The sequence below is a fragment of the Carcharhinus amblyrhynchos genome, chromosome 14 (assembly GCF_965287045.1).
Source record: "Carcharhinus amblyrhynchos chromosome 14, sCarAmb.v2.hapA, whole genome shotgun sequence".
NCBI classification, from domain to species: domain Eukaryota; kingdom Metazoa; phylum Chordata; class Chondrichthyes; order Carcharhiniformes; family Carcharhinidae; genus Carcharhinus; species Carcharhinus amblyrhynchos.
This window is the reverse complement of record NC_137337.1, coordinates 78,764,222-78,779,374: the sequence shown is the minus strand read 5'-3', so window position 1 is coordinate 78,779,374 and position 15,153 is coordinate 78,764,222. Positions and strand designations below refer to the sequence as shown.

Sequence of the window (15,153 nt, the reverse complement as noted above, 5' to 3'; positions counted from 1 at the left end):
AGTCTCCTTTTTTGCATATCTACGGATGTACAATGTAAGAGGAGAGGTGCAGAAAATAAGTTCAAATCCAGTAGAGAAAGAGAAATAACTTGATTTTCTATAGTATTTCTCAGCATCTCAAAACAACCTAAATAGTTTGTAGGAATTGTGGAGTTAGGCTGCAGATCAGCTGGGGGAACTGGTTCAAAAGACTAAATGGCTTATTTCTTCTCATATAGCCTGTCAGTATGGGTGGCACAGTGGTTAGCACTGCTGCCTAACAATGCCGGGGACCTGTGTTCAATTCCAGCCTCGGGTCACTGTCTGTGTGGTTTGCACATTCTCCCTGTGTCATAATGGATTTCCTCCGGGTGCTCTGGTTTCCTCCCACACTCCAAAGATGTGTGGGTAGGTTGATTGGCCTTGCTAAATTGCCCCTTAGTGTCAGGCGGATTAGCAGGATAAACACATGGAGTTACAGGGACAGAGCCTGGGTGGGATTGTTGTCGGTGCAGATTCAATCCCGCACTGCAGGGATTCTATGACAGCCAGTGATGTACTTTCGAATTTTAGTCACTGTAACAAGATAGGAAATGCCACAACCAGTTTGCCCAGAGCAGAGTCATACCAACAGCCCTGACCAGGTAATCTATTTTAGGCCATTCAGTCCTTCGGGCCAGTTCTGCCATTCAATAAGATCATGACTGATCTGATTTGTGGCCCCAATTACACTTTACTGCTTACCTTCCAGAGCAGGGATAAATTTTTTCTCCAAATGTGTCACGGAATACTGTGTGCACTTGAGGGCAGATATTTGATATCTAATCATTAAAGAATAATTCACCCCTGTCTGAAGTTAGGAAAATATTTGACCTCTTTCCTGGAAGTTCAATCAATATGATCTCGAGAAACATTTCAACAATGCTTTATCAAAAGAAAAAACAAACTAAGACATAAATAGGTTTTCCTGAAAAATCTCTTGTAAATGGGCATTGTAAACCATAAAATCAAACAGTGCAGGAGGCCATTCGGCCTATTGAGTCTGCACCGATCACAGTCCCACCCACATCCTATCCCATAACCTCGCTTGTTCCCCTGACACTAAGGGACAATTTGGAACAGCCAATCCACCTAACCCGCACATTTTGGACTGTGGGAGGAAACCCATGCAGACACGAGGAGAATGTGCAAACTCCACATAGACAGTTGTGATTGACATTTTGATGTAATCTGTTGTTCAAGTGTACATGCCAGACAGTAGAGTCTGGGATAAATAGAGGCATATGCTAATGATTAGAATTTCAGAAAGAAAAAAAACTTTCTTCACAAACACACTTATTTTTTCTTTGAGAAATCTAGGTGAAACTCCAAGTCACACAGTGCAGAGCCTCACCAAGATTGAAAGGAATAGGGAAGAAGATGAGGTAAATCCAGAAGCAGAGACAGGTATTTGACGTTTTGAAGAAATATCCACCAAGACATGAATCTATTTGGAAATTGAGGGAGGCAGTGGTGGAAACGAGAACTAATTTCATTAACATGGAAGGGCAAGTGTAGCACACTGCGGCACAGGTTCCAACCCAGATATCACCTTCACAGCAGTTAATTCGGTCTATTTTCATTCTTTTGTTTTCACCATTCCTACTTTGTTAATGTTCTAATGGCAGGAATAAAAATGTTTTTGTAACAGAGCAGGAGAAGACCTTTGGCCCATCATGCATATACTGGGTCTCCGAATGAGCAATTCACTTAGTGTCATTCTCCCTGTAACCCTGCATATTCTTCCTTTTCAGACAACAGTGTAATTCCCCTCGAATGCCTTAGTTAAACATTTACTAATTTTTCTATAGGGTTTCAAAGCTTTTTACTTTTCTTGCGTTCAGAAGAGGTAAGAGAAAGATAGTGCAAAATAGGTTAATGGAGTGTCCGTTTGACCTGTTGCGTTTGAGTCCAGCATAAACTCACGGGAGCAAAATGGGATGTTGGCCTTCATAGCGAGGGGGATTGAATATAAAAGTAGGGAGGTCTTGCTGCAGCTGTATAGGGCATTGGTGAGGCCGCAGCTGGAGTACTGTGTGCAGTTTTGGTCGCCGCACCTGCGCAAGGATATTTTGGCCTTGGAGGGAGTGCAGAGGAGGTTCACGAGGCTGATACCGGAGTTGAGGGGGTTGAGCTATGAGGAGAGGCTGAATAGACTGGGCTTGTACTCGTTAGAGTTTAGAAGGGTGAGGGGAGATCTCATTGAGACATATAAGATGATGAAAGGAATGGATAGGGTAGAGGTGGAGAGGTTCTTCCCGCTCAGAAAGGACAGCAGGACTAGAGGGCACAGCCTCAAGATAAGGGGGGGAGTGCGGTTTAGAACGGAGTTGAGGAGGAACTTCTTCACTCAAAGGGTGGTGAATCTCTGGAATTCTCTGCCCGTTGAAGTGGTGGAGGCTGCCTCGCTAAATATATTTAAGACGCGGGTAGATAGGTTTTTGGTAGGCAAGGGGACTAAGGGTTATGGGGAGAAAGCAGGAAAGAGGAACTGAGCCACTTCAGATCAGCCATGATCTTGTTGAATGGCGGGGCAGGCTCGAAGGGCTAGATGGCCTACTCCTGCTCCTATTATGAGCAAAACAAAAGCAACATTCTGCAGATAAAAAACAGAAGGTGTGAAAATACTCAGCAGGTCAGTCAAGACTTACTGAGAGAGGAACAGGATTAATGTTTCAGATCAATGACTCTTCATTGGGACTGAGGAAAAATAGAAATGTATGGACCCTGAGCAAGTGGAAGTGGGGAGGGGGAGCAGGGGATGAAAGGGGTTGCGGAGAGTGAGAGATTAAATGACAAAGGGTTTCCTGGTACAAGAAAGTCAAAGGGAGTGGTATTGCGACAAGTAGAGAAACATGAGGTATGAATGACTATGGCAACAGTCGGAAGGAGTGAAGAAAGAAATGAGAGAAACCAGACCAGCAAAAATAAACAAAATGAAGGCAGAGATTAATCGAAAATAGTCAGACTCAACGTTGAGTCCAGAAGGCAATTGATTGCAGAATTGAAAGATAAGGGGGGAATTTTCCCATCGTGCCCATCATGAGAATCGTAGCGTGGGGGGGGTGGGCCATGCAAAGTTCCATAGACCTCAGGCAGTTTTGGAGAGAGCACAGCCAGAAAATCCCAGCCAAGGTGTTTTTTTTGAGCTTGCACTGAGTTTGATTGGAGCATTGCAACACCAAGGACAGAGAGGTCAGAGTGGGAGCAAGCTGGGGTATTGTAGTGACAGTCCTTTATGGACTGAAACAGGTGCTCAAGAAAGTGTTAATCAAACTTGCCTTTGGCCTTTACAAAATACTCAAGACCACGTTGAAAACAGCAAATAATTGTACAAGTGGGTGGCACAGTGGTTAGCTCTGCTGCCTCTCAGCCCCAGGGGCATGGGTTCAATTCTGGCCTCGGGACACTGCCTGTGTGGAGTTTGCACATTCTCCCCGTGTCTGCGTGGGTTTCCTCCAGGTGCTCTGATTTCTTCCCACAGTCCAAAGATATGCAAGTTAGGTTGATTGTCCATGCTAAATTGCCCCTAGTGTTACAATTAGCAAGTGTTACAGGAATAGGGTCTGAGTGGGATTGTGTTTGGTGCAGCCTTGATGGGCCAAATGGCCTCCTTCTGTACTGTACAGGTTCTATTTTGTGATTCTAAACTGAAAGAATTATAAGTATATCGCTGTTTCACTTGGGAGGATTGTTAGATGGTGGGAAGGGAGGAGGTGAAAGGGCAACTGTTGCAATTCCATTGGAAAGGTGCAATAGGGAAGGAAGGAGGTGCTCGGGGTAACTGTGGATGGATGAGGATGTTATAGAGAGCACACTGTTCACAATATGAAAGAGAAGGACAGAGCAAGATGTGGTTGTATCATGTTGGAGATAGTGGGGAAATGGCAGAAGGTGATCTGCTGAGACTGGTGGGATGGACGGCGAGAGCAAGGGGAACTCTATCATGATTTGGGGAGGGAGGGAGAAGTGTGTTAAATAGCTCAGACATATCGCCACACCATCAGGGCCCCATCACTCATGCTGTGGTCAATCCTCAAGTGCTGTTTTTGAAAAGATAGGATAAAGAAGCCCATCTTTGTTTCACCTGGTTTGTTCATATACATTGTGCATAGTTTGTCAAACTTGGGTGTCCGTTCTTTGAAACTAACGTATTAAAATAGTAGTTTCATGGACACCTACATAAGTGCAATGTTTTGCAAACACCCTTCCCAAACGGGGATGCATTTCTTGAAGTAGTTTCCGATAGCACACTCCTGTCAGATGTTAATCTGCACAAACAGGATGTTACATTTGTGATGGTGACCAGTACTTACTTTTATGTGGCATAAGTGCAATCAAATACCCATTTGACCTCTTTTCCTGAGGTGGGTGAGTAATCTGAGATTCAGTTACCAACAATTACTTTTTCATTCCACTTGCATGAAACTTTTCTGCGCCTAGATGATAAACAGAAGATGTGTTTACCATTTGCTTTGTGAAATGGCAAGCTGAAATTAAAATGTAATTTTCAAGTGTTTTCCCTTGCGATGTGCTGCTTGAAGTGAAAATAATCAATTGGCAAACTGCATGAAATGAATCATAGCCACAATGGATCAAGGCTCAGATGGCGAGTGTATCAAGTACCCTGGAAATTACTTCTGAATACAGCTGCCTTTTCATATACTCTTGGTTGTTTTGATTTGATGAGTGCCTGACCTAAACAGCAATATTCACTGTTATATTTGACTATGTTGCCCGTGTGTGGGAAGAATGGCAATTAATTAGTTCTCCATTGCTGTGGATAGGTCAAACAGATTTTGTCCTAGATTATTTTCCCTTTTTCTTATTGAAAGAAGGGCTCAGGAACAGCTGCTACGCTATCAGCTGCCAGGCAATGGGCAATTAAGTGGTCGGTAATGGCGCAATTTTGAATTTGCTGCCATTTCAGCATTTGTCTGTTGCATATAAAGTGGACAACATAACCCGTTTGTCTTCACCTGCTGTACCTGAACAAAACAAGGCCAGAGCTGGGAGAAAGGACAAAACATCACTGAATGGTGGAGGTCAAAGTAAAACAGCAACCTATCATAATTCTAAAGATTGCAAAGGAAAAAGAGCACAGAAGCAGACCAAAGGCACAACAGGCTTATGCTAACCTGTCACCTAAGATGAAGCAGATTTCAAAATGTGTTGCCCGATTCCTTTTTCACTCAGCAATACCAAAGATAATGTCATCATTTGCCAGTCCCTTGCAGTAGGCGCTGATTAATAATTCCATAAAGTACAAGGACCAATTTGGCTAAATGAATCTCTGTAATGCTACTCAGCATCAAATTGAGGCACAATTTTAGAGCACTGAATCAAAAATGCTGGATCTGACAAAGCGGTTTGATAAAATGACTTTATTTTTCATCTATTCTAACATGAATTGTTAACACAGATGTGCTCATCTAATCACTGAGATTTTGAGTGTTAATTAGCTGGCCATTCTGTATTTTACAGAATATTTTCAATAAAGCCCTGAATGTTTTTGGGGACGTGTGCAGTAAGACAATGACATTGATACTCATCATGTCATTATTGTTCCATGTACTGTGTGTATACAGTATATGCACCATTGAACGTCTTTGGCAAGCACATCAATAATATCATTTTATTCTTAGAATCTTGGCAGAACTCTATCTACTTTTACCTCTTTTATTACCTCATAATATCACAAGAAATAGGAGCAGTAGTAGACCATTTGCCCCTTGAGCCTGCTCTGCTATCCAAAAAGATCATGGCTGATCTAATTTTGGCCTTTACTCTGCTTTTCTATCTGATTCCCACTCCCCCTCCCAACCAGTTCATGACTCCCTTGTTGACCAAAAATCTTTCCAGCCTCCACACTGTTCTCTGGCAAAGAATTCCAAAGACTAATACTCAAAGGAAGAAAAAAATCCTCATTTCATAAGACAACCCTTAATTTGAAACTGTGCCCTTCTCTTTCTTCTAAACTGAGTAAAAGTTCAATTTTTTCACATAAAACAAACCCTGCATTCCGGGAATTAGCCTAGTGAATCTTCTCTGAACTGTCTCCAACGTAAGTATGTCCCTCTCTAAGTAGACCAAATTTATACACAGTGCTTCACAGTGCTTTGGTCTCACCAGTGCCTTGTACAGTTGTAGCAGGACAGCTCTACTTGTGCATTTCATCCCCCTTTGCAATAGAGGACAATGTTCCATTTGCCTCAATTTTCACAATTTGCAGCAGTGATGTCCCTAGTCCTCTCCTCTTCCACCGCCTCCTTTCACATCGTGCAAAATTAACTGTTTGAGCTACGCACTCTGAGAAGCCTGAAGATATGTAACACAGTTGTAGGAATGAAATCGATTGTGTTTGAAACAAATTATCAGAAATCAGAAGTATGATTTTGATGACTTAACCCTCTTATTGTCAAAGCGAAGGATGTTACAGTTGAGAAGTAGGACACTTCCATGCTTCCAACATTTGCAGTCAACACAAGGGTTGATTGGTGTGAAAAGAAAGTACATTTCAGACAGGTATAATAGAGATGTTCCAATGAGATTGGAATTAAGGCATCTTTTTGGACCAGGTTTACTCTGTATCTGGCTAAGTTGGCTGAATAGATGGTTAATGACACCAACGTTGCAGGTTCAGTTCCTGTACCAGCTGAGGTTATTCATGAAGACCCTACCTTCTCCATCTCGTCCCTCACCTGAGATGCAATGATCCTTGGGTCATCTGGGACTATGGCAATATTACCTTTATCTCACATTATGACTTTTACATACATTTTCGATTGAACACTGATCTTAGCGCAGTGCCATTTTGTTTGGGTCCTGATTTCAATCCAAGCCTAGCTGTAAGCATTGTAAATTGTCACGATATATTGTCTGGAAAGTGTAAAATAAAAGGCAGAGGAAAGAGGGGATGGCAACAAGTAGGGCCATAATACAGTAAACTCTGTAAAAATGTTAAAAGACAAGTCTAAAGGCATTGTATCTGAATGCATGAGGTCACAGTCTCAGAATATGGGATAGGTCATTTAGGACTGAGATGAAGAGAAACTTCTTCACTCAGAGGGAGGTGAACCTGGGGTTTTTCTATCACAGAAGGTTGTGTAGACCAAGTCACTGAATATATTTAAGAAGGAAATAGATTTCTAGACTCTGAAGACATCAAAGACAGCACGGTGTCACAGTGGTTAGAACTCTTGCCTCATAGCACCAGCGACCTGGGTTCGATTCCTGGCTTGTGTCTGTGTGGAGTTTGCACGTTCTTCCCGTGTCTGTGTGGGTTTCCTCTCGGTGCTCTGGTTTCCAAAGATATGCGGATTAGCCACGCTAAATTGACCTTAGTGTTGGAAATTAGCCGGGTAAATGTGTGAGGTTACGGGAATAGGACCTGGATGGGATTGTTTGGTGTAGACTTGATGGGCCAAATGGCAGCCTCCTGCTCTGTAATATTCTATTCAAGGGATATGGAGAGAGCACTGAAGTATAGCATTGAGATAGAAGATCAGTCATGATTGTGAGTAGCAGAGCAGGCTCAAAGGGCTGAATGGCCTGCTCCTGCTCCTATTTTCAGTGTTTCTGTCAGAGTTGGGACAACATAATAAGGCGTTATAGTCCATTTTGTGTTGCACCTTGTGTGTCACTGGTTGACGTTAAGAGTTCAAAAAGTAAAAAAAATTATTATTCTAAGCACTCTAAAGAGCACTTTTCAAAGTGCTCTTTCTAATGGAAATGGCGACTTTGAGAATTGGATTAAAAGCAATCCATTGTGACAGCACATGAAAAGCTATCAGTTTTGAATAATATCCATGCAGTTTGCAAAGATTTATACTGCCTTTTTACCTCTTTTTCCTCTGGTCTTAGCGTAAGGAACTCATTCCTGCATTTATTACTAACAGACTTGATTATTCCAATACACTTCTGACTTCCCTCCCACACTTTACCTTCTGTAAACCTGAGGTCATCCAAAACTCTGCTGCTTCTGTCCAAAGTCTGTCAACCCATATCCTGTAAGTGACCAAATCTGATGCTCATTGTGACTGGGGTAAATATATATTAAATGCCATTTAATGATATGGTTATTTCTCGTGTTTTACTTTCAGCTTTTGGTGTTTGCTAAGATGGTTAAGAACTGACAAGTGGAGTATACTGTGGGTATGATGTGAAATTGTCCATTTTGGATGAAGAACAAAATAAGAAAGGTATTACTTTAATGATGAGCAATTGCAGAGCTCTGAGATGCAGAGGGATCTGGATGCCCTAGTGCTTGAAGCACAAAAGGTTATTATGTAGGTACAGCAAGTAAGCAGGAAAGCTAGTAGGAAGTTATTGTTCATTACGAGGAGAATTGAATACAGTAGTTGGGAGGTTATACTTCAATGATAAGAAGTAAGAACTAGGAGCAGGAGTAGGCCATTCAGCTCCTCGAACCTGCTCTGCCATTCAATACAATCATGGCTGATCTTGTCTCAGCCTCAACTCCACATTCCAGCCCATTCTCCATAACTCCATAACTCCATTACTAATTAAAAATCTGTTTATCTCCTCAGGTTTTCTCAAAAGTCCCGGCATCCAACACTCTCTGGGATAGAGAATTGCACAGATTCACAACCTTTTGAGTTAAATAGTGTCTCCTCATTTCTGTTTTAAATCTGCTGCCCCTTATCCTAAAAATATGATCTCTTGTTTTAGATTGCCCACAAAAAGAAGCATCTGCACTACAACTAATTTGCCAATACCTTTTATCATCTTATATACCTCAATTAGGTAGATATCCTTTCGTTCTTCTAAACTCTGGAGAGTATAGGCCTAACCTGCTCAATTCTAAGTTCCTCCCTTTCTATTACCTCTGCATTACCTGTTAGTATTGAGATGGCACTAGTGTCTTCTACCGTGAAAACTGAGGCAAAATATTGATTTAACGCCTCTGCTTTTTCAGTTGTTCACAATTATTAACACACCAGTCTCACTTTAGCTACTCTTTCCCTTTTATATATTTATAGAAACTTTTGCTATCCTTTTTATATTTTGTGCTAGTTTTCTCTCATAATTTACCATTTCTCTTTTGATTATTTTTTGTAACCTTATGTTAATCTTTAAAAGTTTCTCAATCTTCCAGTCTGCCACTGGCCTTTGCAATATGGTATGGTCTTTATTTGTCTTTAACTTCCTTGCTCAGCTATTCCCTTTCTTACAATCTTTTTTCCTCTCTGGAATATATTTTAGATGGGAGGAATTGAATATCTCCTTAGACAACAGCCACTGTTCATCAACTACCCTACCTTTTAGCCTTCTGAAATTACTTCTGATGTCTCCCAATAATTTAATCTTGGTCCCCTGCTATTTCTCATCTCCCGACAACATCAATTGCACCAGAGAACCAGCTTTCACATGTGTGCTAAGAACGCTAAATCATCATCATTTTTCTCGATCCTCCAGTCTCTCTAAATTGTCACACTGCTTGGGCTATAAGATGTAGGAGTAGAAATAAACCATTCAGCCCACCGAGTCTGCTCTGCCATTCAATCATGGCTGATATGATTCTCCTGTCTTCTCCCCCGATCCCCTTATTGATCAAGAAACTATCTATTTCTGTCTTAAAGACTCTGTGACCTGGCCTGCACAGCTTTCTGTGGCAATGAGTTCCACAGATTCACCTCCCTATGGCTGAAGAAATACCTCCTTATCTCAGTTTTAAAGGAGCATCCCTTCAAGTTATAGTCTCTCCCACAAGTGGAAACTTTCTCTCCATGTCCACACTATCTAGGCCTCTCAGTATTCTGTAAGTTTCAATTAGATCCCCCCTAATCCTTAAATTCCATCAAGTATAGATCCAGACTCCTCAACCGCTCCTCATATGACAAACCCTTGTCTGAATTCAATTGTTGGATAAGCAGAAATTTGCTCCAGCTAAACGTTGAGAAATGTTAAACATGGTAGTGGTCATGGGTTAGGAAGGTGCTGCCTAAGGAGTCTTGGTTGTTGAACTTTACTGTTCTGGCAATGCATCTTGTAGAAGGTTAATATTGCTGATAGTGTTCGTTGACGGTGGAAGGATTGAATGTTTGTGAAAGGGGTGGCAATCAAATGTGCTGCTTTGTCCTGGATGGTGTCAAGCTTCTTGAGTGTTGTTGGAGCTGTACTCATCCAGGCAAATGGGCAGTGTTCCATCACACTCCTGACTTGTGCCTTGCAGATGGTGGACAGGCTTTGGGAGTCTGGAGGTGAGTTACATGCTGCAGGATTCCCAATCTTGACCCTAGCCAACTCGCCTAGATCGGAATCATCCAATTCGGAAATCTGGCATGACCTTGGTCCTGAGGTTGCTGATTTAGAGAGAGTGCCATATTTCAATTTGAATGAAGATCTAGGAGGCATGCAGTAACTGTTGAGTATACCAGTTCGGGCAGTTGGAGATCTCAAGATTCAGAAGTGGTATGGAAATGTGATTCTGCCCACAAGTGTGATCACCTGTCCGCAACCAGGCTGAAACGGTGAAGCAGTCTGCCATTCTCAAACTCAGCAGTGAACACCAGTTGTGCAAAGAATTGGATGCCAATCAAGACTAGTTCAAAATGCAAGCCACAGGTGGTCAGATAGAAAACAGCTGAGTAAGGATGGTGTCTTGATGTGCAAAGAAGACCAAGAGATTGAAAGCCAAATTTGGATAAAGATTGAAAACGCAGAGGGGAAAAAGAGAATGCAGGTACGATGGGGGGGGGGATGGACAGCGATAATTTATACTAACAAATAACCTGGGGCTAAAATGCACCACTATTAGAGCCAAGAGAGATTACAATGAGAGATGAAACTGGGGGAGAAAAGGTAAAGAATAGCAGCACTAGTTAGGGATAGAGGTAGAATGGCAGCGCCTGGTTAGGGATAGAGGTGCACAATGAGAAGCTCTCTTGGGAACTGATTGTATGGGAACCACCTTGAATCAGCAAGTCAGTGGAATATAAAAGGACTTTATTAGGAAGTAAAAGAAAATATTACCATCTTTGGAGGCAGAGTTATTGTGTAATAAAGCACTTACAGAATGTCCCACAGCTCTTTGCAGCCAACAAAGTACTTTTGAAGTGTAGTCACTCTTGTAAGGAAGGCTCAAACTAATTTATACAAAGGAAGCTCCATCAAACAGCAGTTGAATAAAGCCTACAATTGATGAATGGATTGTTGGCTAGGATACGGTGACAACTTTGGGCTCCTCTTAAAAATAGCACTACAGGATCTTTAATGACAGCCTGAGAAGGAAGACAAGCCACAGTTCAAAGTCTTATCCAAAAGACAGCAACTCTAAACAGGGCAGCACTTTGTTTTGTACTGGAGTGTTAACCTAGACAATAAGCTCAAATCTCTGAATCTAAACTCTAACCCAGAAACTCCTGCCTCAGACACAGGTGTGCTATCAACTGACACACAGCTGATGTCTTAGTTTCTTATGTCAGCATCCTGTATTTGTATTTGAATGGTAAATGCATTATGGAAGTTGGATCTGGTACTTGGAGAGACATCTTAGAATAGAAGTGATACATATAGAGCCCTGAACAACCAATCGACCATTTTAGCTGAGCAAATCAACATTGAAAATACTCCAGTGGTTCCTAGTATTTAACATCGAAATAACATTCAATAGCGTGGTCATTATTGGACACACACACATGTTAGTAGCTTAATCTCAATGCTCAGTAAACTCTCACCTTTTCTACAATCCATTTGGTCTGAATAACCTGATGTGATAGGAATGAGGCCTGAACACTATGTAGCCGGAATAGATTAGGAATGTTCAATGTAAAGTCGTTGGAATGTGCTATTAGCAGACATCAGACATGATGGTGGAAGCGTGCTGTAACTGATTTCACTGTCCTGGGGGAGGAAAAGCTTCCTGTTTTCAGGTCCCATTTGATCTCTGGCAGTCTGACCCAGGATTGCGTGGATGTGTTTTGCATCTTGCTCAGCCAAACTCCCTCCTCTGTCCTAGAAAGCAGCTTTCGCCGCGCAATGAATGAGCAAAGCCTGGATGACAGTCTAAGGGCTGGTGCCCAAATCTCAGGAAGGAGGCTACTATACACTCAAGAGAAATGTGCAATGTTAGTGGGGCCGGCACAGTGGTTGGCACTGCTGCCTCTCAGTGCCAGGGACTTGGGTTCAGTTCCTGGCTTGGGTCACTATTTGTGCAGAGTTTGCACGTTCTCCCTGTATCTGCATGGAGATGCTCCAGTTTCCTCCCACAGTTTGAACAACGTGCTGGTTAGGTGCATTGGCTGTGCCAAGTTCTCCCTCAGTGTACCCGAACAGGCGCAACTGGGGGAATTTCACAGTAACTTCATTGCAGTGTTAATGTAAGCCTTACTTGTGACTAAAACTTTTTTTTTACTGCAGGAATTGGCTAGATGTTGTTTTGTTTAAATGTAACCTGAATAGATTAGGAATGTTCAATGTAAAATTGTTGGAATGTCGGAAAACATCCCAAGGTGCTTTTGAAGATTGAAATTAGATCAGGAACCTGGTTTTGGAGCTTTTGAAAAGCTTGTGTCTCAGAGATGATGCATTTCTGCCTGAAGCAGCGTTGCGCAGCAATGTGTATTAATGTTTATGAGCAGTTAAGTGCTCCCAGTCTATGTTGGCATTGTTGCTCTCCAGTGTTACCATGGAATTGTTGCTGCTAAGCAAAGACAGACAGTTTCAATCAGCTGTAGCCCAAAGTCGTGAGAAAGAGACTGATCTTTCCAATCAGCTGCTCAGGCTCTGGGTTCTTTATCACAGGAGAGACATTTTCCAATATTCATGCAAATCAGTAAAACTCAAATTCACAAACTTTAGCTTTTTATTATATAATGGGCAGCACGGTGGCACAATGAGTTAGCACTGCTGCTTCACAGTGCCATGGAGTCCTGGCTTGGGTCACTCTTTGTGTGGAGTCTGCATGGGTTTCCTCCAGATGCTCCAGTTTCCTCCCACAGTCCGAAAGACATGTTGGTTAGGGGCATTGTCTGTGCTAAATTCTCCCTCAGTGTACCCAAACAGGCACTGGAGTGCGGAACTAGGGGATTTTCACAGTGTTAATGTAAGCCTTACTTGTGACTAATAAATAAACTTTTTTTAACTACAGGAATTGGCTACACACTGAACCTAGGTGTGACTAATGAATAAATAAACTTAATTTTAGTTTGGCATAAAATTGACATTAATTGCATTACTTTGCAAAGAATTACAGAATCGCAAAGAAATTGATGTAATTCAGCTTTCATGTTTATGCCAATTTAAAATCTCACATTTGATGCCCTTTATCATGCTTAAATAAATTGAGATGCTAAGTTAACCCGTCTAAACTTGGTAACTCTGACAGGAGAATGATGAGTTTTATTTGTGGTTGATAGTATCACAATAAAGCATAGTTACACGCAGAGGATGTGTCATTCATGGTGATTTTACCTGCAGTGCAGATAACCATCATACTGCATCACTTCACATCACTATGCTGACATTACTGTTTGTCCAACTATGTAGACACATTGTCATTGTTACAGTTTTTTATAGTCGTCATTAAATTGAATTAAATACTGAAGAAATTAAACTTAGCAGTGAAAGGTAAATCAGAAGGACTCCTGCAGTCTTGCCTGTTATCAAACTGATGCTCCTATTAGCTCCCTACGTTCTAAACGTTAAATCAAAATGTTTCTATCTCTCGCCTCACTTCAGAGATCTTCAGTCAAAGAGTCTGTGAAATGTCAGTGAATTCGCACAACCCCAGAACATCCCAAAGCGCTTTGTAATCAGTGAGGGACATTTGCAATGTAATCACTGCTGTAGTGTAGGAAGCTTAGCAACCGACTTTATGTATAGCAAGCTCTGGCAAACAGTCCTGGGCTAATGAGCAGATCACCTGTATTTATGATGTAGAGACGTTGGAATGGGCATTGTTCTTCTTAGCCCCCCTGTTCTTCTTTGAAACAGTACCATGGAAGGGTTAACAGCTATCTGAGGGGGCGAGTGGGGCCTCGTTTCAATACCTCATCCTAAAGATCAGGGACTGCAGCATTCTCTGTACTGCACTGGAGTGTCAGCTTTGATTTTTGTCATCAATTCTTGCCATGGGAACTGAATCCATAGCCTTGAGGCTCAGAGGTGAAAGTACCACCTATAAAGCCACAGCTGACACTGAGGAAATAACAGGGAACGCTAAAGTTTGGAAAAGTCGGATCTGATTTACAATCTACAAGCCAGTGCTAAATTTGTTTTGTTCTGCTCCCACCCTCAACTGTTCTGCAAATACTCTACCTTAAACTTATTTTTCACTGAAATGTAGCACCTCCAACTAAAAGCAAGAGATAAATATTCTAGCGTACAATAATCTCCCTAAAATCTGGGAGGAAAATAGTCCCAATGTATCAGTAATTTCCATGTCCATATTTAAAATAACACAGCATCTTTGACAACCCCCTGTGGATTGCCAGCTGAAGAAGACCTGCTGAGACATGATGAGTACAAGTCACTTCAGCAACCATACGCTGTCCCGTTTTTGATGTTAATCCTAATTCTAAACCATAAATCTATATATGGTTAATTGATGTCTAGGGCTTGAACCTTGATAAGTACAGAACCTTATATTCATGTTCCATTAAAGATCTCCGTGACGGCACTTGCCAACATCGATCAATAGTTAGAAGCAGAAGACTTGCCTTTCCACTTTCGGCTGACCACAGAGCCCCTTTTTATTCTGGTTTACTTGTCCTTTTGATGATGGACAAGGAAGGGATTGCTCAACTATCCTGCCCATGACGATTGCCTTTTATGTGTGGAGTGTTATCGCTTGTGGAAAGAGCAGGAAGGTTGATGATACCTGTGGAATCATACTGCAGCATGATTCATCAACCCCTGGAGACTGGGAGGCAAGACATGCTAGTGCAGTTTACAGCTGTACACAGCCTGAAGTGCTCTTGTGAAAAATTCTTTTCAGAAACGTTCAATCATCTGTGCCTGAGAGAGAGAGAGAGAAGCAGCTGCTGTGAGGTTCAAGTTTTTGCAAAGTGTTTCAGCAGCTCATCCATTGAGATTAAAGTGAGATTATCAACCATTTATTTCATGTGTGAACAGCCGTTTCCAGCCCTGAATTTGAAAACTGTGATAGGATTT

At 41.8% G+C, this 15,153-nt stretch overlaps 1 protein-coding gene across 2 annotated transcripts in view; it reads left to right on the top strand.

Annotated features, from left to right (window-relative positions):
- stxbp6 (syntaxin binding protein 6 (amisyn)) overlaps positions 1–15,153 on the top strand; it is a 188,510-nt gene that overhangs the window by 155,355 nt on the left and 18,002 nt on the right. Inside the window, exon 5 of one of the 2 annotated variants that reach the window (XM_080203168.1) lies at positions 1,339–1,425. The exons of the other annotated variant lie outside the window; for it this stretch is intronic. Within the exon in view, the coding sequence (XP_080059294.1) occupies positions 1,339–1,425 (87 nt within the window). The remainder of the gene's footprint in view (positions 1–1,338; positions 1,426–15,153) is intronic. 2 annotated transcript variants of the gene reach the window in all.